The sequence below is a fragment of the Liolophura sinensis genome, chromosome 1, assembly GCF_032854445.1.
Source record: "Liolophura sinensis isolate JHLJ2023 chromosome 1, CUHK_Ljap_v2, whole genome shotgun sequence".
Classification (NCBI taxonomy): domain Eukaryota; kingdom Metazoa; phylum Mollusca; class Polyplacophora; order Chitonida; family Chitonidae; genus Liolophura; species Liolophura sinensis.
The window spans coordinates 16,388,486-16,412,038 of NC_088295.1; the positions used below are offsets into that span (position 1 = coordinate 16,388,486).

At 39.4% G+C, this 23,553-nt stretch overlaps 2 protein-coding genes across 3 annotated transcripts in view; both read left to right on the forward strand.

Annotated features, from left to right (window-relative positions):
• The window catches only part of LOC135467098 (uncharacterized), a 31,589-nt gene extending 23,196 nt beyond the window's left edge, over window positions 1-8,393 (forward strand). Inside the window, exons 4-7 of the mRNA XM_064744894.1 lie at window positions 5,825-6,111; window positions 7,252-7,408; window positions 7,712-7,824; window positions 8,121-8,393. Coding sequence (XP_064600964.1) covers window positions 5,825-6,111; window positions 7,252-7,408; window positions 7,712-7,824; window positions 8,121-8,393 — 830 coding nt within the window. The remainder of the gene's footprint in view (window positions 1-5,824; window positions 6,112-7,251; window positions 7,409-7,711; window positions 7,825-8,120) is intronic.
• A 992-nt stretch (window positions 8,394-9,385) lies between these two features.
• Window positions 9,386-19,380, forward strand: LOC135467336 (proto-oncogene tyrosine-protein kinase receptor Ret-like). 2 transcript variants are annotated; one of them, XM_064745108.1, is made up of 14 exons: window positions 9,386-9,604; window positions 10,036-10,251; window positions 10,778-11,038; window positions 11,460-11,719; window positions 11,996-12,143; window positions 12,616-12,723; window positions 13,039-13,250; window positions 13,744-13,866; window positions 14,256-14,326; window positions 14,717-14,757; window positions 14,922-15,018; window positions 15,312-15,411; window positions 15,824-15,902; window positions 16,350-19,380. In XM_064745108.1, the coding sequence occupies exons 1-14, from the start codon at window positions 9,412-9,414 to the stop codon at window positions 16,634-16,636; spliced, it is 2,196 nt and encodes a 731-aa protein (XP_064601178.1). In that variant the 5' UTR covers window positions 9,386-9,411; the 3' UTR covers window positions 16,637-19,380. The 2 variants fall into 2 exon arrangements, with proteins under 2 accessions (XP_064601178.1, XP_064601187.1); XM_064745117.1 differs by having other exon boundaries at window positions 11,463-11,719.
• Window positions 19,381-23,553: the final 4,173 nt, after the last annotated feature.

Here is a 23,553-nt window from a genome sequence, read left to right on the forward strand (position 1 = left end):
CACCCACACATCTTCTCGTACAGCAACTTACACATCACCCATACATCGCTCGTACAACAACTCACACACCACCCACACATCGCTCGTACACCAACTTACACATCACCACACATCGCTCGTACACCAACTTACACATCATTTGCACATCAACTTACACACCACCCACTCATCTTTTGCAAACAACTTACACATCACCCACACGTCGCTCGTACACCTACTTACACATCACCCACACATCATGCGCACATCAACTTACACATCACCCACATATCATTTGCACATCGACTTACACACCACCCACACATAACTCGTACGCCAACTTGTACATCACCCACACATGGCTCGTACATAATTTTACACATTACCCAAACATCGCTCGTACACCAATTTACCAATCACCTATACTCACTCGCACATCAACTTACACATCACCACCACCTCAAAGGGTTCATCGCCTGCATCTAACGCATGTGTCATTGCAGGATGTGTTCGCGATCAGCAAGCGCTTTATTTAATATTTATACCACAAACAGAGTTGTATCACTATAGTCGGCTGACGTCTGTTGAGTCAGATAGGCCGATGCACACATATTGGGCTCACTCGAAAACATACATAATTGTAAGCTACGTGCGAATCGTGGGACCCAGTTCTGTGTGGTTAAAATCCGAGCAGTCATTTCACTGTTCATCAGCAGCTACCAGACGTTTGGGCAAAATTAAGTTAGAAATCAGAATTGGCCATATTGATTGTGAATAAGGTACACAGTAGCGCTCAATGAATTCCTTCACTTGATTACATTTGTAAATCTGACCTCACATCCATAGGTGTCTTTGTGGTCAGCCGGAGGTCTGTGAGGCGCGACCAAGACCAGCTTTATGTTTGACTCACAATTAAACAAATAAATAACACGGATAATAAGCAATCCAAGTCAGACATGGTACATGTAACATAGGGAAAGGAAGTAGGGAAAAGAGCTTTTTACATTCTTCGAAAATTAGAGCTTTGGAATACAAGTGAATTTCATCTATTACTCTCTCGTTTTTTATATGAGCCTACTCCATTTTCCGAAAAGAACTGAATTCCGCTTTATTGGTGTAACGCAGTCACTCTTACCGACCTACACTAACTAAAGCCCTCTTGATTATTGGACGCATATTTGTTGCAGTATGCTGCTATATAGGAAAACACGGGATTACTACCACATATAATGAGACAGAATGACATTTATTTCACATAATCTCACATACGGAATTTAATAATAAATTCAGCTTAACTGTAGCAACAAACTCTACAAGTTCTGAAATTCGCATTTATAACTCATTCCGGCTATAATGAGGGGAATATTCTATCTTCCTGGTCACAAAATTTGCCAACATTTTAGATATGCCTTAGTTAACATTTTAGCAATTTTGTTCTAAACCCATTTGGGGCAATTTCGACGAGTATAATGAATTGCAAAACAGAATAGTCTCAAAGTTCAAATACACATGGTTCCGTTTGGCAAACCTCAGTAAATCATGAACTAAAGAACGCAGCAATTTACTCCAATCTGTTATCATGTTGGAAGATCAATATTTCACATATAATAGCCTTGCTGTGTTCCATTTTGATTTAATTGTAAGTATTACCGCTATACAATCCACCAGGGCATGCATTCCTTATCTGATCTGTGATATTAACTTAAAGCTTGTCATGCGATAATACCTATAAATGTCTCCACTTAATATAAAATATTAATTTGAGTTAAACTATTAATATATAGTTCAGAATAAATTGGTAACATAATGGTTATCTTTGGTTAGCAAGGCAAACCTAGCATTTTCTCTTCAGTGCATTAAATATGTTATATCTAACGTACAGATGAAAGCCCCGATAAAGGGTTGAAAATTTATGCATATTTTCTGTTCTATTTAATGCATATACGTTAGATATTTTATACAGCCTGCTGTGCAGTAGGAGCAGAATATCTAGCATTCGTGATGTCATGTTACCACCTTCAGACAAACTTGAACTGGGTTTTATCTCAGCGACTGAATAATGGCAAAAAACAACTGGGTTTTATCTCAGCGACAGAATAATGACAAAATAACAAACCTTCAAAACAGAGAAAGATTTCACACCACATCTCCATGTGAGTGGTGTTTTTAGATAGTAAGCACCAAATAAGTTTCTATAACAAAATTTTGCCCTTAATCTAGTCTAATCCGTTAAGGAGCTAATACTTTGAGCATAAGGACGGATCAAACAGCAAAGTTGGAGAGCCAAATAAACTCAGGCCTGTCGATTTACAAAGCGTGCTCAGGCGGAAATTCGCCACCGATTTGATGGCTTCCAATTTCCTTTCGGCCGAGAATTGCTACTGTTAGCAAAAAGTGTGTTAGTGGTTTTTGGCACCGTCCCACGATGGCTAGTTCACTAAGGTGTGTACATATCACGGATCTGCGCCCCACACTCACCCTACGTGACACTGGTTGAATTATATGATGGTCTATTGTTGGTGCGAAGCCTGTGTCTCTATCAGGGAATGGTGACGTATTTTGATGAGCTGTAAACATACCCTGATTACACTCTACAATTTGTGGTTACACCGGCTGTCATGTACCTGATTAGACGACGACTGTGTAAATACTCACATGCCAGCTTCGTGATCGTCTAATTCAGATCTCGGTCCTCTATCACTGTTTATGTGCAGCAATTTGTATTATTCCATATGTCATATATATTGTTCCAAATAACGAAACGTTCGCGTGCTAAGTTAACTCAAGGGGATGGCTAATACCACGTGCCAAAGGCATCCAGTAGATAACACAAATTTCCAGCCCGACTTCGTCAAAGGTAATCTCTAATAAGGGTTGTCATACAGTTGAAATTGGGATAAAAATTTAATCTGGGTTTCTTATCTTATACATTGTATGAACTCATTTCTGTGAAGTTATGTAGTCAAAATCCTACATGTAATTTAATGTCTAGAGTGAAATTTCCACATAGGCGTCGCAAATAACTGATGATGAAGACTCATGTAACAGTTTGAGTCAAGTTCCCCTTGACTGTTCCGAAGTCACAATGTGAAAATTATCTTAAGTTCAGAATGTTACTGTCTTACTTTTGTACCAGGTTATTGATGAACCAGTTCAACCAACTGGCTCTCTCCCTTTGGTGTGGCGACTGAGAACAAAATTATGAAATGGGACGTGTATTTCTGAGACACTGTCTACTGGAGATGACTACTTTACTAATAAATATATTCCATGAATGAGAATTGTTTCTTGGTCAGCGGGGTTTCACGCTCTTGCCTCGTGGAAATGGAACAGTGTGTTGATGGTTTATTATATTGTCTGTGCAGACCGGCTTTGGAATAAATATCTATGGGGAACCCCATATTAAGGTATGCCCCGGGGACCGATAACTGTCTTCTTCAGCTGTCTCCGATCGCTTTCGTCAAACTGACTGAATCCATTTCGAGCTCATTAAGAATAAGTGAGCGACGCTAACCCCGCTCCCAAGGCATCGTCTGTGAAGCAATAATGCTATAGGAGATTCAGAGCTGACAATCATATAAACTTAACTGTGTTATATTGTCACGCCACAGGCGGTAAATCCGTCAGTTAAGATGATTGCAAAGATTTGTTGAAGTACGGCAACGAAAACCGGCGTACAACTGAGAAAATTTATAAGATGAACAAAAAACGGAAACAAAGGTTTAAAAATCTGCATTGTTGAACTGTCCTAAAAAAAGTGGCTCGCTATAGAATGGAAACTCATTCTTTACCTTGATGATTAAATTAAATGATGTCAAACTTATAAAACTCAATGATTGACATGGTTAAATCTCAAGATTGTCAAACCTTATATTGTGTCATAAGCAAGTAATCAAGCTTCTGCGTGTCCATTTAAGGAGCCATACACTACATGCTCCATCAAAAGTAAGGAAGCCGTTAATGGTGTAATGGCTAGAGCAGTTTATTTGGAAAATTGTTTGTTTTTCCATTTTACATGACCCATTACTGAGGGTAAACGACATTTGTATTCAAAACAACACTGTAAATTATCTATGAAATGAACAATACATTGCTCTATTTACTTTTAGCAAAGAAATAACCAATTTGTAAGTGACTCCGCCAGGCAGGAAAGAATTCTGTAAAAAGTACTACCAAAATGTATGAAGCGGATAAATGTATCTGTCAACTCGTGGCTATAACATATGATTACGTTCTCATCTAACTGTATATATGGTAACTACATAGGCTACAAGTGGATAATCACCCTCCCTACCTTTTCAGTGACGATCTCACTCTAGTTGAGCCATCGTTACAGACTGGAAGATTCAAGAGTTCTGAGCACTCCGCTTGCGTTGCTACCGATCTTTAAATCTATTTCAATGAATGTTTGTACTCTCAGAAAAGCATTGGCTCTCAGCATCCAAAATGACTCTCCCAACTAGTCTGTATCCTCAAGCAATAAAAATTATTCTCAGTTTTAAGAATGGTGTATTTTATCACGTACCCTACGGTGGAAGCCTATATGGTTGGATGCAGTTCTCAGTGTATACTTCATCCGAAGGTTTTCATTTGTTGTATTTAGTATTTTTAAAATCAACCACAATGTCTTATGGACGAGAAAGTACGAGTTAATGACCTAGAGCCAGACGATTAATAGAACAATCATTTCAGTGATATATATATATATAATGAAACAATTATTTCGGTTTATAGAGATTAAAATCATGTTGTAATCATCATAGAAAATCTTCTATTCCAAATTCCATGATACCGAATAACGTGATCACAAAACGGACGGATGAAATCAGGTGATCCTCCTGCAACCTCTGGCCAGATCGGTAAATCTTGTTAGACACTGGTCAGAAAACAGTCAAACGTCAGTGTTTGTGACGGTGATAAAGATGGTTGTCGTTATCATCATCAGTGATGGTGGTCATTATCATCGTCAGTGTGGGTGATGATAATGAAAATCATAATGGTTACTACCTTCATCGGTGTTGGTGTTGATAGTGGAGATGATATTAGTCATCATCAGGCCCTGCCACTAGAGGACACAGTATATGTACACACACCTAATGGTTCGTCCTTGTTATATGACTGAAAAGTACGACATTAAACTCCAAGTATGCAAATATACACGTCTAAAATAAACTGTCATCACAAAGGCAGGAACAAAAGACTACACGCTACGCGCACTAAGGCGGAAATTACCCCCAGTTTTCTTTGTTATGTCACAATGTAAATTACTAGTTTCAGCATCGCTAAATTGGGCACGGTCTTTGAAATGACATGAAGGTAACTGCCACAGAAGATATATGCACTGTCAAGAAGTGAACTCACACCTACAGACACCGCGGACATTGCAGAGGCTTTCTTCAGAAATCATAAACACTGTTACTTTCTCATCTCTCTGGATGTGAAGTAATCACAGCCTGTCATGTACATGTTGGAAGCAGGACACGAAGGCAGGTCATGACAAAGATGGCGCGCTCCATACGCATAAGCCCAACACAATCAAACGCTTATAGAATAAGCACATTTTACCATTTTAGCATTAATTTGTACCACTATAAATTGTTGTTGGGTAACGTAGAACTGACGTGTGGGTGACACATCCTTGACCTCAGAAGTTGCGGGTTCGAATCCAATAGCTGGTTTGGCTGTGTTACGTCAGGAGATTAACCAGGGCCCGTAAGTGGTGCAGATTTTACCTATGGATGATGCTTGGTTTTCTTAAACCGTTCTCATAAAATTGAAATATCTTTGATTGCAATCCAAATCTATAGCTGAGATCCCTACAGTAACCAGGCTCATTCCTTTACAGATGTTCCATCATTGCAAGTACCAAATTTGGATCCAAAAGACTGGCTGTACCTGAACAATCGCAGCTCGGAGATCGCCCTAGTGACGTCACTAGACCGGGAAGCGTGGGAAATTGCTAATATCAGTGTGACGTGTTTGGTGAAGTATAGAAATGGTAGTGCCGAGAGGAGAGAACAAAGCCTCGATCTGACCGTCTCGGACGTCGACGACAGCCCACCTGTACTACGTAATCATAGAAGCACGATTCAGCTTGATCGCAAGCAGTGGAATTTAGTCAAGAGAAATAAGGTATACACTGTATAGCGTTTTAATAATGAAGACTTTGCGGATGTGCTGAAGACATAATTTTTCGGAAAGATAACGGAAAAAAAAACAGTTACTAGATTCATTGTACCATTTGCTAAATTTTCTCTTAAGGTGAACTGCAGCTTTTTTTTTATCTGAAATTGATATTAAGTACATGGTGATGACTCTGTTCCAAATTTCCGTGATTTTGTATACGTGCATCCAGTAAACCGCACAAATTGGCTTAAACTGTTATCGGTTGTTGCCTTTGGATATTGGAAGATCGTGACGTCAAAATTGTCGCATTTCATAATCTGACTATCATAAGAAAGCTACATTTATATGATGAATGAGGGGCAGCGATGCCACAACATTTAAAGCACACACATAGATAAAAATATTTTTGTAAGACCTTACATTCGACAGTTGTAAAGATATATATTACAAGTACCTAATGAATTATTATTACATGGAGAAATTTCATAATCTTATACAATAGCAAGTCTGATGACAACAATTTTTGCGAAGTCTGAAGATTTGCAGTTCACATTTAATCCCTTTTAAACATGAATGACGGATATTGTCACAGATGTCTCGCAATCAGGAATAGCCTTTATCGCGTGCTATAATATTCAATTCCTCACGAGGCATGAAATTACTACCAGCCTTTAACACCTCATATATGGATAGTGCTGCACAAGATTAAGTGGTCCAGTTTCAGTATAATTTGTAGCAATTTTCTTTAGACGACTAAGGCTATCTGAGTTCCTGGTGTTCAGCCTTTCACCTATCCGCAAAAACAAAGTGGGAGCGATGACTTGTCTGTGGTATGGAAGTCTAATATCGAAAAAGCTCACTGTCTTATCTACCGTAAACACCCAAGTTGGTCCTAATATATGTCGACTTAACTCTGGAAAGTTGTAATTTCAAATCTGGTTTTCTTAATACATTTCTCGCAATCCGTAGCTTTTTGTACTGTTGCATACCTCCTCCACAAATCGTGTAGTTTTTCATGGCTTTGATTACTGCAACGGAAAAGGGGGTTCGGGTGGACGATGGTTAACACGTAGTGTTATAAACTTTGAAATACTTGGTTCCTGTTTTAGTGTGTATATGAAAACCTTTTTGGCCCTTTGTTTTAAGAGTCTTTCGTTGGTCGTAGCAGACAATGACACAGCGGGGTCATATGACTATGAAGTTTTCCTCAGAAAGAATGAACATGGATGGTTCAGCGTGCTAAAACCTAAAATATTCCAGCTGAAATCGTCTGGGAGATGGAAGAGTACAGCATTGAGGGCGGGTAAGTCAGCTAGGTCGTCTGAGTTGACGCAATTGTAATAGCACATTTAGATTTGGTTGGAGTTTCTTCTGTGAAGGCCTCACTGAGAGTACGAAATTAATTAGTATCAAAAGTTTGAACTTGATGTTACTTCTGCATTGCGCATGGTTGGTGACCATATATAGCTTTTTCGTATTTTAGAGTTATATATCGTCTGAAAGAATATTCTAAATATTTCTATTTACATTTATATACAACTGAATCAAGTAAGCATAGTTAAAATGGTTTTACAACATTTTTAATATATTTTCCAACCATTCACAGAAATCCTGATGGTGGCGGATGAAAAACCACCTGGAGTTATAAGTTCCAATTTTGAAGTCGTGTTTTTGGATAAACTTTATCAGAAAGCTAGACACAGTCCTCTGCGTGGTGAGGTAAGTACTTCAGAATGTCCACAGTATAATGATGGCGCAAATCATGTAGGTATATTATCTAATACTTATTTATTTATTTATTTATTTGATTTCTATATTACACCGTACTCAAGAATGTTTCACTTATACGACGGGGCCAGCATTATGGTGGGAGGAAACCGGACAGAGCCCGAGGTAAACAAACGCCCATTCGCGCGTTTCTTATCTCGCATCCTGAGTACAAAAATAGACCTGTATAGTTTTGTGCTTCAGTAAGAATTTACCTGTTGTGAGGGCTGATATGCTTGCTGTTACAGGTTGTGGTGGAGGTGGAGGTGAAGCTAACAGAGCAGAAGACGGCTGACAGGGTTGTGCATGATCAGTACACAGCAAACATATCCCAGCAAGCTGCCAAGTTCTCAGAGGTAGAATTGCTTTATTCATCCTATGATCTTCAGTGCCATACTTCAAGAGAAAACTTCTTACACTCTGCATTTGTACATTTAAATGGCCTTCTGTTTGAACCTTTTAACGACACTCTGAACATAACCAGGTTACTATGGCTTGTGGGAAATTTCTCAAGAAACTAGGCTATGTTAGTGATGTCGATACGCCGAAAATAATATTTGTTCAACACAAAACACAAAAACCACCAGAAATGGCTAATATTTTTAATTCTACAAGGTATCAGCTACTTGACCACCCATACAGTAGCAGATTTGTCGAATTTTCGATCATGCGCACTAAGTTACATCAGGCTTTCACATCGGATCTGGACCGTTCCGTGGGCTAATGGTTAGAGCACCGACCTCGAGTCGGGTCATTCAGAGATATTAATAATGGCACATGCTGGTTGGCGCTCAGCACTGACAGGCTAGAGCATGACTGGTTGGCCCGGTGTCAGTTTAATGTGACTGGAGGGGTGTCATGTCTGGGGTCTTCAGCATGATGCTTCAGTGAGCCAGAACTTTTGGTGGCATGGACTCGCCGTGCCACAAAAAGACACAATATATGTACACAGCCTAATGACTCCTCGTCGTAAGATGATTGAAAATTGTTAAGTACGACATTAAACATCAAGCATTCATTCATTCATTCGCATCATATCCAGGTTTTCCGCTTTAAAGGCATAATTTCAGAGTTTTATCTTTACATAATTAAGATGTATAAGCCAGATACAGTGTGTGTTAACAGAAAAGTAACATCTACAACCTAAATATCTAAAAGGTTTTAAATTAATAACTTTGAATAGACTGTTTCAAATATCGTAGACCATGATTTCCATGTTGTTTTAAATTTATGATGTCACTGATATCTGAATGTTCTCTAATGATTTAAAAGAATGGGTGGTCGTGGGATGAATTACAAACTGACCCTGGTAATATGCTCTTCATAGAAACTATGTCGTAGACAAAAACCCAGTATACATTTATGTAAATAGATAGTACGATATGTACACACTCTTCGGTCATTGTAGCATTTACTACTGTCTACATTGTATTATAGACGCGTGGAAGCATAATTTGTTGTGTTAAATGCTTGTTGTAACAGGTACTCAATTTGGCAAAGGAGATGGGTTACACCCAGGCCAGTGGACTGCTGTTTTATATGAGGAACAGCACTGGGATGTTCAAAGTGACGCTGAAGACCGGTATTATCTATGTCAACGATCCGGATATTCTCCTGGCAACGCCCCATGTCATTAATGTTACCATACAGTTTCGCTCAGCCACGGGCCAGAAAACCATCCTAGTAGCAGTTAATGTCATACCAAATCACTTCAAACAACGTCTACAGTGTAGTAAGTCCTCGCTGCTCCACACGCTACAAAGTAATCCCGAAGTATGGTTTTAAGCTGAAAAGATCGCAGTAAATTAATTTCATGCTTCTGTAAAATTCCATTATTAGCCCTTTTTGAGGTGTGAGAAAATTATTTATGTTTATGTTTCTGGAACAACATCTTGTTTCAAGTTTTCCGCTTGTTTATTATCATTTTTCGTGAAACATATGACTTCTGTTTTGTACTAGAACAGTGTTCTATAAGATCAACTTGTGGCTGTTTAACGACATCTGCCGGTAGTTGGGACGAGAGCTTTCTTAACAAATTGCCATGAACCTGATCCAGCCATAAAAACACGTCTCATTGTTGGATTGTTGTCCTAGTAAGAAAACATTTCACAGCATATTTGCGAAGTTGTTCCTGACCTACATGTAGTTTGTTGTTATTCGTAGATGGTACTTGCTCGAGTCACAGGACAGAAACGGAATGTGAGACGTCCTGTGGTCTGGGAGCCGTGCGCGGACGATGTGTGATGAGGAGAGAGACGAGGTTAGACCGACACACCAAAGACTACGGCACGTGTTCTCCAAATCTGATCACGTGCCCCGACTCCGTGTGTGACGAGCTTGAGGAGGAAAACGAACTGCTATGTCCGCAAGATTGCACACGTAAAAACATTTCTACATTTATATTCTCATCTGAAAACATTCCATATTTTCATTAATTAGTCCGGTATTGACATTTCCCGGGAACAGTAGTTCGGGTCTGAGCTATATAGCCTATTGGTCATTCCCACATTGGCGATGACGTTTGTGGGTAAATTTGTAACTGTTTTTCATCATAGCAGTGGTCAATTCAACTTGGGCCTGAGTTCCTACTGTGCTAAAAAAATGTTCTCCATTGAAAAGTTTGAGTTTGTTTGAGATCAATCTTTTTTATTTGAAACAAACCAGCTTAAAATGTGCCGTATACCTTTAATTGATGATATGTAACGGTTTTAGTGACGCTCTGCAAAGCGAGGCACAATGTATGTATGGAAATTTGTCATAAATCAAACGGTTGATCTTATAATCATTCCTTAAAGGAACATGTTAAAGTACGTTCTGTTTTGCCCACTAGAATTCCTCTGATAGAAAAGCTAGATACAAAAAGGCAGCAATCTGCAGCGAATGCTTTATGTATTTTGTTCTGTAGAAGACCATGTGAAAGGTGCAGTGTTAAGGAGTGGTAACGAAGATTCGCGTGGAATTCAAAGGGCTGCGGGGACGTGTTATTGTAATATAATGGCTAGTTGTCAGTGCTGGGCAAATAAAACCTTCTACCAGGCTACAGAGGACAGGATGAGCGGGGTGGACACTTTACCGTCCGCTCATCTGGAAGAAACTCACCCCACCGTCCCAGGTCCCTTAACATCGGGTACTTCTGGTGTTACAGAGGCCAGCGGAGTCACCAAAGGTAGCACTGTTTGCATGTATCACCAGTAAGCCTATGCTTTGGTTAAAACTAATTCATGCTCAAATTCTCAATTATCCTAGAACCCAGCTTATGAGATCAACGGGTCACGGGATGTACCACTCCTTTCGCCATAATGTATTTTGTCATCAGCATTATGTTCATTCTTCGGTTCAAGCTAACTCATACTTCATACATTTATAGTTCGGTCCCTTAATTTTCGAATTATGCTTACTCCAGTGTAGCCAGTGGAGCCACGAAAGGCATCACTGCTGGGTTGTGCGTTCGGTGTGAACAAATTTGCAATCACTTCAGGGTTCCATTAATTTCCTAATCATCCTATACATCAAATTATAAACAACGCAACAAGGAGTCGTATGACCAGTGTGGTCATGAAAGGTCTGGTTCATTATTTCTGTTTCAGAAGATATGGATGACGACTCTTTGTGTGACACCACCTGTAAAACTATCATCGGACTGGTGATCGTGACCGTCGTCGTCGTTCTTCTCATCTTCTTCTTGGTCTGGTGTATTCAGAAACGACGCAAGCGCAGAACAGACAAACTGAGGCACGTGGGCAGTAACGTGTCTATGAATGCTATTCCGTCTGATTACGTCGAGGAGAGGCGAACTTCTCACAACTCCATAGAATGGTCACCCAAAATCATCAACACTCAGAACGGAGTACGTATTAAGCTGATTTCTAATATAAGGTCGTGTCTATTTTCTTTCTTTTCAGTGCCTGTGATGTAATTGTTCATTTGTAGCCAACGATTTGTTTTATATTTTAGGAGGAAAACTTACACATCACTGTTTTTGCTCTCGTTAGTGTTCCTTCTTTTCCTACTATAAGATAGATTCAGACATTGCAGAAGAAATTGGTCGATATCTGAAAGACTTTTGCTTGCACTATTATGCTGTACATCATTATAGAATAAACTTGATTGAGTTATCTTTCAGTACGATAAAAAGTGGGAGTTTCCAAGGAAAAATTTAATCCTGGGTAAAAATCTTGGAGAAGGGGAGTTCGGACAAGTGGTACAGGCTAAGGCATATCACATCAGCCCCTGTGAAGAATATTCCCCTGTGGCCGTGAAAATGTTGAAAAGTAAGTAACACAATCTGGCAGTTCCATGAAATATCTGAACAGTCGCCCACTGGAATTCTCTCATCTATACTTTATGAGGTTAAATCCATTTTTCACGCATTCATGGTATTGAAGTGAAGATTCGGATTTTTTCAGGTTTGCCCTCTCAGAATAAAGAAGAGTCGGGATAGTTAACTTTGAGAGAGTTTTAAGTTTAATATATTACATTTAACATCACTGCCTTTATTTTACCTAATTTTGCTCCATCCATGGTGCTAGGGAGCGTGTAATTTGCCCTGTGCATTTACCTAAACAGTGAGAATAAAATCCTAAATGAAGTAAACTGAGTCCAGATTTTACCGGTCACGTGTGACCATTTGCCATCTAACACATTGTCGTCGCAGCTCTAGTTTTACACCCTATGCCCTCTTTGATTTTTCCCTATGTCGTCTTTTAGCATTTCTCACCAGAGTAATATATATCTGATTTTCAGACTGCTCTAATGAAACTGAATACCAGGATCTTCTGTCCGAGTTCAACTTATTGAAAGATGTGAGTCACCCGAATGTTATAAAGCTGTTGGGAGCATGTACAAAGGAAGGTAAGAATGTGACTTGCGTGCAGTCTTCGAACACGGATTAATTGGGATTTTAATGCATCACTAATGAAAAAGTACACTCATCACTGAATCAAAACTGTTTCTCAACGCATGTTCCCTTTGACTTTGACAACTAGTATTTCTTTCACCATCAGGGGATTTTTTGTCACAATTGCCTATGTGAGTGGGTTTTTAAGTGTTAATAATTATATTTACATTGAACAAGTATCATATTTATACGCCCATTTTTCCCATGGAATGGCCAACACATTAGTCTTTGTTATACACTGCTTCATGAGATTCTTCTTTGGCTGGCAGAGCCCTTGTACATCATTGTGGAGTACTGTGAATACGGGTCTTTGCGCCATTACCTGCGCTCGTGTCGTCATAACAACGCCCTCTCCATGGAGGGCCAGGACATCTCCTCCGGCCAATCCAAATCTCTCACCAAATACAGTCTCTCCACTAGAGAGCTCCTCTCCTTCGCTTGGCAGATCGCCAAGGGCATGCATTATCTGGCCGAAATGAAGGTAAAGAGAGTAGCGGATTAACTCGGATCGAACAAGCGCTTTTCTGTCAGGAACGTATATGGAAAGTCCTGGTTGACATTTTGTTACAACCCCAAAAACGGCTTTCATTTTGAACGTGTCGGTAATTCAAAAGTCAATATCTCGTCATACCTGTGCGTTCTGTTTTGAAATTAAGTGCCGTCTCATAAATAGAGTAAAAATTGAATAACACAATATCGCCTATATGTGTTCTTGCTTTCTATGAAAATTCCCTTAATGTTCTTTTCTACTCTATGTATTTTTGTATAATCCTGTACCTCGTTGTTAAAGGACTGCATAAGGTAATATTTATAACATGCATGCATCCATAGCAGTCGTTGAGTCTTCACGTCCTTGTCATATTTTTATTGTGCATTTCCGCAACTAAAATGCACTACATGGTCTTTTATAGCCATTAGAGTAATCAACTTGACGATATTTGTGTGAGGTAATCAGGGATTCTTTTAAATCACAGGTTGTGCACAGAGATCTGGCTGCCAGGAACGTCTTAGTGGCTTCTGGCAAGGTTGTCAAGATCTCCGACTTTGGCCTTTCTAGAGATGTCTACGAGGCTGACGCGTACATGAAAAAGAGCAAGGTAAGTCCATTCGCCAGCCACACCGGTCTCGAGCAGTTCTGACATTGCCATTTCCTGATTCAGAGGAAAATGCACACGATCAATTTCCAACCGGGAATCTAAATGAACAAAAAAAAAAAAACACTCCCCTGACAACATAGTTTTAGCGAGTGTAATATGATGTAAAACAATTACAGGCTTGGTTAACTGGTACCTAGTGCCCCAGACTCTAGTGGAATGCTGTCACAGACGAAACTAAATCTCCAGCAAACGGGTGAGCTAAACCATAAACCAATCAGGCTTTTAATCACGACATTTAGCCTTAAGCTGACAGACGAAGCCCACCATTTTGTGTTTAATTCTGTTTCCCAGGCTGACCATCTGACATGTTTAATTCATGTGTTTTTCAGGGTCGGATTCCAGTTAAATGGATGGCCCCGGAGTCCCTATATGACCAAGTCTACACAATTAAAAGTGACGTGTAAGCGGTGCCCTCTACTTCATACAATAAATCAAACATCGTTATACTTGTAGCATATTGTAATTAATGTGGTCATTATGATTATTACCGATGTGTATTAGACCAAATGTCCTACATTACTATAAAGAATATTCAACAACAGAAACCACATGGACAAGTAGAGAAATATAAGACAATGAGGCTTTGGCCGATACTCTCGTAGTATATGAAAAGGCTCGCATCACTCTCTTGTTTCTGTGGCTGCATTTATCAAAATTCCTATTTCCAGTCGTGGGTAAAATAACTGTTCATGTCTTCATCATGATTTTAATGACTTTCACGCACCGCTATACTAGCTGCCCAAATAACCAGTGACGACATTTTCAAGATTAATTAATTTCTTCCAAACAGATGGTCGTATGGAATAGTACTTTGGGAGATAGTTACGCTTGGTAAGTCTATCCCTTTACTCGCGCATAATGTTCTTTAAGTATCTGGATTGTTTCGCTATTGTTCATATCTCGTACGGAATTTGTAAAGTGTCATTACCATCTTGGTCATTACCAAGTAGAGTGTATGTGACTCTCGCGTGATGCTATCATGTCTATGTTGGTAGGAGCCACACCCTATCCCGGTATACCTCCAGAAAGACTGTTTGGTTTGTTGAAGTCAGGGTACCGGATGGACAGACCGGAAAACTGCTCCGATGAACTGTAAGCGCTTTGTAGAAACTCTGTAAACAATCGCTTAATTATTCCATTGTAACAGCATTAAGGAATTCGAAACTATAAACCATTGTAATTTATGAGTTAGGCCTACATATAAAATAGTTCGAGGTTTCCAACTGTCTACCGGTAAACGAATGCCCTTGATTTAGTTTGCAAGGAAGTAATTACTGAAAAAAAATTAACATTACTCGTCATTTTACCGCATCGTATTTGTGGGCCACTGTGATGTGCCAGCGAAGATTTGTCATTTGTACTTTCTGTTACATTTGATTGGTTAGATATGCCGTGATGCAAAAGTGCTGGAAGGCGGAGCCTCAACGCCGGCCGTACTTCATTGATCTGGTTAATATATTTGATAGTATGCTGCAAGCCAAGATGGTGAGTATGCAGATATCCAAAAACTTCTTACGTGTCAAGGTCTACAAGCAACCCGCCGATGGTCGTGAATTTCCCCCTGACCTGTCCGACTTCCTCCAGCCATAATGCTGGATGCCGTCAAATTAGTCAATTATTCTTCAGTACGGGGTAAAACTCCAATCAAATAAATAAATAAATAAATAAATAAATAAAAATTACCTTTCTACGTAAAGTTACCTTCGACATCAAAGGTGACGTCTCGACCTATCCGTCTATGTGTTAACTTAGGAAATTAATTGTACGACAGTCTTGTATGATAGATATTCAGTTAATTAAATAATTAATTTCTCGAAAATTCTTTGCAAATGTATGTTCCTTGAAAAATGATGAAATGAAACCGTGCTAATTCAGTTCAATGGGGTTTTGTTTTAAGGAATACTTGGATTTGAATGGCGCCTTCAGGGCTCCTTTTGAACAGGATAACGATCTGTCATTGGATGGTTTAACTTCCGGTAAGAGTTACGCCAATGCCTCGTGGGAAGTACATATCCGCTGACATACTGGATATACACCCAATTACTATCATGCTACGTTTCATTCTCTTGTAATTAAAACAAATAATAGCATGCTTTAAGTATATCTCAGTAATATGGTTAAAAAAACGCTAAATAATTTTTTCGCCCTTGATTATAAGAAGTAACATGTTGATTACTGATACGGTTCTATCACATGATGTTTTATGCTTCGCCCCCCCTACACGGTACCACACTCATGATACTATATTCATGGTACTATATTTATGGTGCTATATACATAATACTGTATTCATGGTACTATATTCGTGGTGCTATAAACATAATATTATTTTCATGGTACTTTATTCATATTGCTATATACATAATACTATATTCATTGTTCTACATGTATACACATGATACTATGAACATATTTACTTTCAGGCTCGCCGGCGAGACATTGTTGTCTGTTAGGAATGGACCAGACCTATGGAAACATCAATTTTAAGACGGATTCTAGTTCTTATTTGACGCCAACCTTCAAAACTGAACAGCTTATCAACCGAGAAAATAATTCTCGAGGAAAAACATTTCCAAAAAACGAGTGCTTACAGGCGGGGCAAATTCACCGGCAATTTCATGGCAGGGTGAAATTAGACTACGAAGTAGATATGGAAGACGACGTATTTGAAGCACAGGAAACTGACTCATTACGATGTACAAAGGTCTGAGGTGTACTCTTCCACCGATGAACCAATGAAGCTAAGCTTTATTGCAGTGCCTTAGGTTTTGTGGAAGCATTCTGACTTTATAGACAATTTTTCATCTGATATGATATCCAGAGACGTTGTGGATGATACGGTTGTTCAGGTCTATCTTAGGGCTCTTTTAGGAGAAATGTTGAATCTTTTCCTGCCTAAAGTAACCCAGGCCTGATATATGTAGCCTATTATTGATTACTACATCTTTGCGATGATAGCCTATGGACAAACTGGTGACGTATTACTGAATTTATTGCAGGGAAACAATGGACAGTTCAGCTTGGACCCGAGTCGTCCTTCACTGCGCGGGAAGAGCTACCCCTTCGCAACGGATAATTTTGATCAGAAAGACTCACAGCGTTCAAACAACGCTTCACTTTCCGAAGATATTAGGGCGGTTGTCAAACTAGGATTATCCACAATGTAACGGAACAGATGTGTACATGACATCCTTGTTCTAGTTAAGCCACATCTTCATGTAGATGTTGTGCCCATAACTGCTTTGTTCAACATATTTTACAGTCTTTCCCGATGCTGTGACCATTACCACTTTGTTCAGGATAAGTCACAGTCTTTCTTTGATGCTGTGGCCATGACAACTTTGTTCAGGATGCCACGGAGCCTTCCCTCTCTACTGTGACCACCCATGACAACTTTGTACATTATCATCCGAAGTTTTTCCTTGATAACGTGCCCATTACCAATATCCGCGTTGGCAATTCGCCACAGCCTTTCCTGGATACTGTGCCCACGCGCAGGATTATTTACATCCTTTCCTGGATACTGTGCCTATGCGCAGGATTATTGCAGCCTTTCCTGGATACTGTGCCCATGAGCAGGATAATTCACTGCTTTTCCTTTTTAACGTACCCATTACCGATTGCAATGTTTGGAATTCGCTACAGCCTTTGATTGATCCTGTGTCCATGCGTAGGATTATTCATAGCTTTTCCTTGATAACTCACCCAAGCTCAGTTTGTTTGGGATTCGTCACAGCCTTTTTTCGGTACTGTGCCCAGGATTATTTACAGCTTTTCCTTAGTATCCCAGCATCCCCGGAATACATATCTCTACTGAAACCATGCATACAAATATTTAGCAAGCTGATAAAGATTATTGTCTTTGACATTTCCGATGTCTAAGGGTTTTTTCCCTTTTCTGAAAGTGTTCGGTGGCTGTATACGCTGATTTCAACAGTGATCCATGGCTGACTTATCATCCTTGTTGCTGCTCAGCGGCTTCCACTCCTCGTAGTTTCACGTCTTCTTTCGGCAGATGTCAAGACAAAATTTGATCTGTTCAGTTGCAAGCATAATTCCTGATAATCTGCCATTAGCAACAGATATTTTTCCTGCGATTTTCCGAGGCCTTTGTGGTGCCCACCAGGATCTACGAACATACAACCTTTGCCTTTTCAATTACCTACTTCATACTGTTTGGATTCATGGACATAAGTATTTTGAACCGTTTAATGTTGTATGGTGCACACTGGGTATATTAAAGCAATGCACATTTTTATGAACTGCGCTATTAAGAGGGGTGTTTATATCGTGAACTTATGTAAGAAGCAAGTGAAAATAGAAAAAGATCGCCTAAGTGTCTTAAGCAAAGAAACAAGTAAAGGTTGTACTTTTCCTTGGCATGTCCTAATATATAAGGAAGGACATAAATCGTAAAAGAAAGACAATATAAAGTATAGCATACAATAAGATAAAAGTTGCTTTAGAGACATCATCAAAGCGATAAAAACCAAATCACCTACGGACATTCTTGACTTGTTTTGGTATGTTTCTGTCAATTGTTTAAACACGACGTGGTTATGACAAAAGTGTGCCTTTTTCGTATGCTTTGGCAAAGCCATTGGAATTCACTGCAATACATAATTAATATTGTCTTTTTAATTTTGTATTTTGCCGATGTTTCTGGTTGCTGTAGGTATAAGTGTAGTTGATGCCTGCTCTGATTGGTACGTGGTGTACCCCGCGATGCTTTCGGATCTTGCCGTATCGTGTACCGTGATGCAGACAGAGCAAGTGTACTTGCCGGATGTATCATTGGGGTTTTTACAGTGCTTGCCATCTTTAATGAAAGCTCACGTAGGCTAAGAAGTGTTCCTGAGAAGTTCGCTGTAAACCATGGCGTGTGCTATACTGTAGCTGGACGATCAAGGAACTGTGTAAAAGCTTTACTGTGTCAGCTGTCCGGACGTTCACCCATGACTTCTTACAGACTGATAAAACTACATCAAGTGATCGACTTTTACTGTTTAATATTTGCACATAAGTGCCGAGGAGACTTTTGTTGGCGCTGTGAATGTTAACAGTTTAGTCTTCGGTAACGCTGTCACCTTCAGGCTATCTTGTCACTCTTGAATAATAAACAGTTTGCTTGTGCTCCATATGTGCTGATCGCCTTTCAAATGATTTACCGTGCAGTCTGTGATATTTGCTTTCCGCACACTCTCTCTGTTTACATAACATTATTATGTTTTCTGATATGGAGATTGTCTGGCAGCTGTCGTTAACGGAAAACCGCCAGTGGTTTGATTGAAGTCATTGTTATCAAATGAATTATTCATTTGCTACGAGACTATGTTAGTATCATAAAAAGGACACTTAAAAACGGTTTCTTGTGATGTCTGTCTTCTCTCTTGGTGTTTTGTGGTCCGCCAGGATCGTATCATGTGTGGAATTTCAGAGGATATTCAATAAACCCAGGAGACAAATCCAAAGGGTATTTGAAGTCTGTTCAATAATTTCAGTTTCCCAGCAATATTTGTACGTGAAATACACGATTTGGTTATTATTACCCCCAAATCTGGAGTCTGCAACTACGCTTTCGGGATGGGTTTTGGAACATCAGTCACTGATGACATACTGCTTCAAAGCGTCATCATATGCGTTTATGTGGGAACTCTGCCAGGTCAAAGAATATATCTGGGGCACTGTAATGTAGACGACCGCATTGGGGGAAGTGGATTTTTTTTTGGTCTGAGGAGATAAGGGGAGATACCGCAGATGACAAATCAGCTGATGTAACTTTGCGTCTTTCCTTGGGCGAACTATCAGTTTCACATTTCTGACATTTCACGGCATTGGTAAACAAAGTTTGTCATAACAATGTTCTGTGGTGCACATTTTACAAACTACCGTTTAGTTCAAAACTTGTATTATAGCATGGCACACATACCCCGCGCCACTGGTGATTCACCCGCTGGCCACCGCTAATGACCGATTTTCACAGACATCTGCACAAGCACCTCCCAAATCTCTCAAATCACGCCTCCTTCATGTACATTTTCTTCAAATGTCTAAATTTGAAATTTTTTGGCATGTGAGATGCACGAAATAATGTGATCTAGACATGCAAAATCTGTGTTATAGGCCAGAAATTTACGTTGTTTTGTAAGTAGGATAAAAAAAGGGGGTAAATTTCCTTAGAATTAATAAATCACGCACGCATTGTACTGACAAATTGAGTTTAGAAAGCCATGAATATGCTAACCAAAAGATAGACGCAAGTGAAGAAAAACATGGCCATTGGTACTATAACGTTTCAAAGCTGAGAGCCACAGAAAGACCTCAGCTGGAAATTATAACTGTTACTTGGACAGTAAAGCGATATGAATACAGTTACTTAACGGTTATAAAACGGGACTGTCACAACATCACATCAAGTCGTAATGGGCATAGTCATCAAACGTTTGTAAACCGAGGCGGACATAACCACTCAACGACTCTACACCGAACATTTAACATTTACTGAGGGAGACTGTAAATCGCCTCATTGACGGCCAGAGTAATAAAACGCCATGGAATGGATCATAAGAAGATGTTTATAAAGTGCTAATGCAGAATGCCTTTCAGAGACATTCATCAAAACGTCGCTTTCAACATTACGTCGGTATTCCCATGTAACAGGCTGTCCCAAATGATTATAAACGTTCAGCAGAGAGTACCTAGTGAACACGTAACCGGTGAAATACGGTCTCTTGTCAGTTTATCTCAGTCAGGGTTTTTTCTAACTGTTTATGTAAATGCATCAATAGTATCAATTTACACGTCCTCTAGCAACATGGCTTAAGTAGAATTAGGTTAATATAATGGTGGGTGATGTTAATTTATTATAACTCACTGATCTAGAATTACTCAAAATGTTGTGTTGTCATCACATTTAACATAGAATAACATTAAAACAATGCAAAGGGACCAAGTTTATTACCGACAGACTTATACTATTACCTCAGTGAAATGACAATTCATCAACAGTATGCCCCATCCAAAGTATAAAGGATTAAAGAAAACAGGTCACAGGATTGAGTATTTGCTGCTTTTATCGCCATACTCAAAACCTTTTAACGTATAAAACGACGGTAGGGAAAACCAGAGTGCCCGGGCTAAACCACCAACCTTTAGCAAGTTTCTGACGAACTTTCCCACAAACACACTTACATGCCGATAATCTTTTTGGACGACAAGACTGTGAAAAAAGCCCTACGTACACAATGGTAAATGAATTAAAAAAGATAGTGCCGGGATGCTGGCAGATATAATGTTTAATCGCCTGAATGAATGGTGACCTAACGTGGAAATAAGAAATTAAACACGATAGAAAAGGACAACCACAGAGTTACATGAGTAAACAGGATGGTGCATGGGTGGTGGGAAAGTACATAAGTAAAAAATTAAAGATTATAGTATAGGAATGTTTACAAATCATAGGATTAAAGAAGAAGACACGAAAGGGTCCTGGTGGCTAATCAAATAAAAGATTACACATAATATTGTAGGAATAGTGACAAGACTGACAAATAACAGATAAAATATAATTGTTCACGAATGAGTTAAAAACATAGAAATGAACGAACAAACATGAGAGTGCAAGGCATAGAAAATACAAGAATAAACACAATAGTGCATGGCACAGAAAATACAAGAACAAACACGATAGAGTAGTGATGTTGGTAAAACGGAAAAAGTGAATTAAACACAACAGTGTTGAAATGGCGGCATTAAACACGATGGTATAAGAATGATGCTATGGCATACACGTATAAGCGCGATAGTACATGAACAGAAGCATAACACAGAAATAATGGATTAAACATGACTGTGTAGAAAAGTTTAGAAATAAAGAGTTAAACACGGTAGGTTAGGAATGATGGCAAGGCAGAGAAATAACTTATTTATTTATTTGACTGGTGTTTTACGCCTTACTCAAGAATATTTCACTTATACGATGGCTGCCAGCATCATGGGTGGTGGAAACCGGGCACAGCCAACGACCATCGTGGAATCCCACGACCATCCGCAGGTTGCTGCCAAACCTTCCCACTTACGGCCGGAGAGGAAGCCAGCATGAGCTGGACTCGAACTCAAAGCGACCGCATTGGTGAGACGCTCCTTGGTCATTACGCTGCTCTAGCGCGCTAACCAACTAAGCCACAGAGCCCCCCCCCCCCCCCCCCCGAAATAAACATAATAACATTATAGTGTAGTGATGGTGGCAAAGTACAGATATAAAAGATTAAACATGATAGCGTGGTGATGGTGGCAAAGTACAGATATAAAGGATTAAACATGATGGTGTGGTGATGATGGCAAACTACAGATATAAAGGATTAAACATGATGGTGTGGTGATGGTGGCAAAGTACAGATATAAAGGATTAAACATGATGGTGGGATGATGGTGGCAAAGTACAGATATAAAGGATTAAACATGATAGTGGGATGATGGTGGCAAAGTACAGATATAAAGGATTAAACATGATGGTGGGATGATGGTGGCAAAGTACAGATATAAAGGATTAAACATGATGGTGGGATGATGGTGGCAAAGTACAGATATAAAGGATTAAACATGATAGTGTGGTGATGGTGGCAAAGTACACATATAAAGGATTAAACATGATAGTGGGGTGATGGTGGCAAAGTACAGATATAAAGGATTAAACATGATAGCGTGGTGATGGTGGTAAAGTACAGATATAAAGGATTAAACATGATGGTGTGGTGATGGTGGCAAAGTACAGACATAAAGGATTAAACATGATAGTGGGGTGATGGTGGCAAAGTACAGATATAAAGGATTAAACATGATAGTGGTGTGATGGTGGCAAAGTACAGATATAAAGGATTAAACATGATAGTGGGATGATGGTGGCAAAGTACAGATATAAAGGATTAAACATGATAGTGTGGTGATGGTGGCAAAGTACAGATATAAAGGATTAAACATGACAGTGTGGTGATGGTGGCAAACTACAGATATAAAGGATTAAACATGATAGTGTGGTGATGATGGCAAACTACAGATATAAAGGATTAAACATGATAGTGTGGTGATGGTGGCAAAGTACAGATATAAAGGATTAAACATGATAGTGGGATGATGGTGGCAAAGTACAGATATAAAGGATTAAACATGATAGTGGGATGATGGTGGCAAAGTACAGATATAAAGGATTAAACATGATAGTGTGGTGATGGTGGCAAAGTACAGTTATAAAGGATTAAACATGATAGTGTGGTGATGGTGGCAAAGTACAGATATAAAGGATTAAACATGATAGTGTGGTGATGGTGGCAAAGTACACATATAAAGGATTAAACATGATGGTGGGATGATGGTAAAAGCGCATAGTAAAACACGATTTAAATAATACTGTGCGTTGGGGTTAATGTCGCACTTAACAATTTTTCAGTCATATGACGGCGAAGGAGTCCTTAGAGTGCATGTCAGGTGCCTCCTTGTTGCAGGCCAGATCCCCACCGCTCTTTTATAGAGTGCTTCTTCACGAGATGACTTACTGAAGGCAAGTAAAACGCCCAATCCCGAGCACATTATATTGATACGAGTCAACCGGTCGTTGCAATATCCCCTTAA

Bases quoted from the DNA above. Each gene is read 5' to 3' on its own strand.
- LOC135467336 (XM_064745108.1), top strand. From the start codon at position 9,412: ATGAGGAACAGCACTGGGATGTTCAAAGTGACGCTGAAGACCGGTATT. The intron at 13,251-13,743 runs GTAAAGAGAGTA...TTTAAATCACAG, and splicing joins ATTATCTGGCCGAAATGAAG to GTTGTGCACAGAGATCTGGC. The intron at 15,903-16,349 runs GTAAGAGTTACG...ATTTACTTTCAG, and splicing joins ATTGGATGGTTTAACTTCCG to GCTCGCCGGCGAGACATTGT.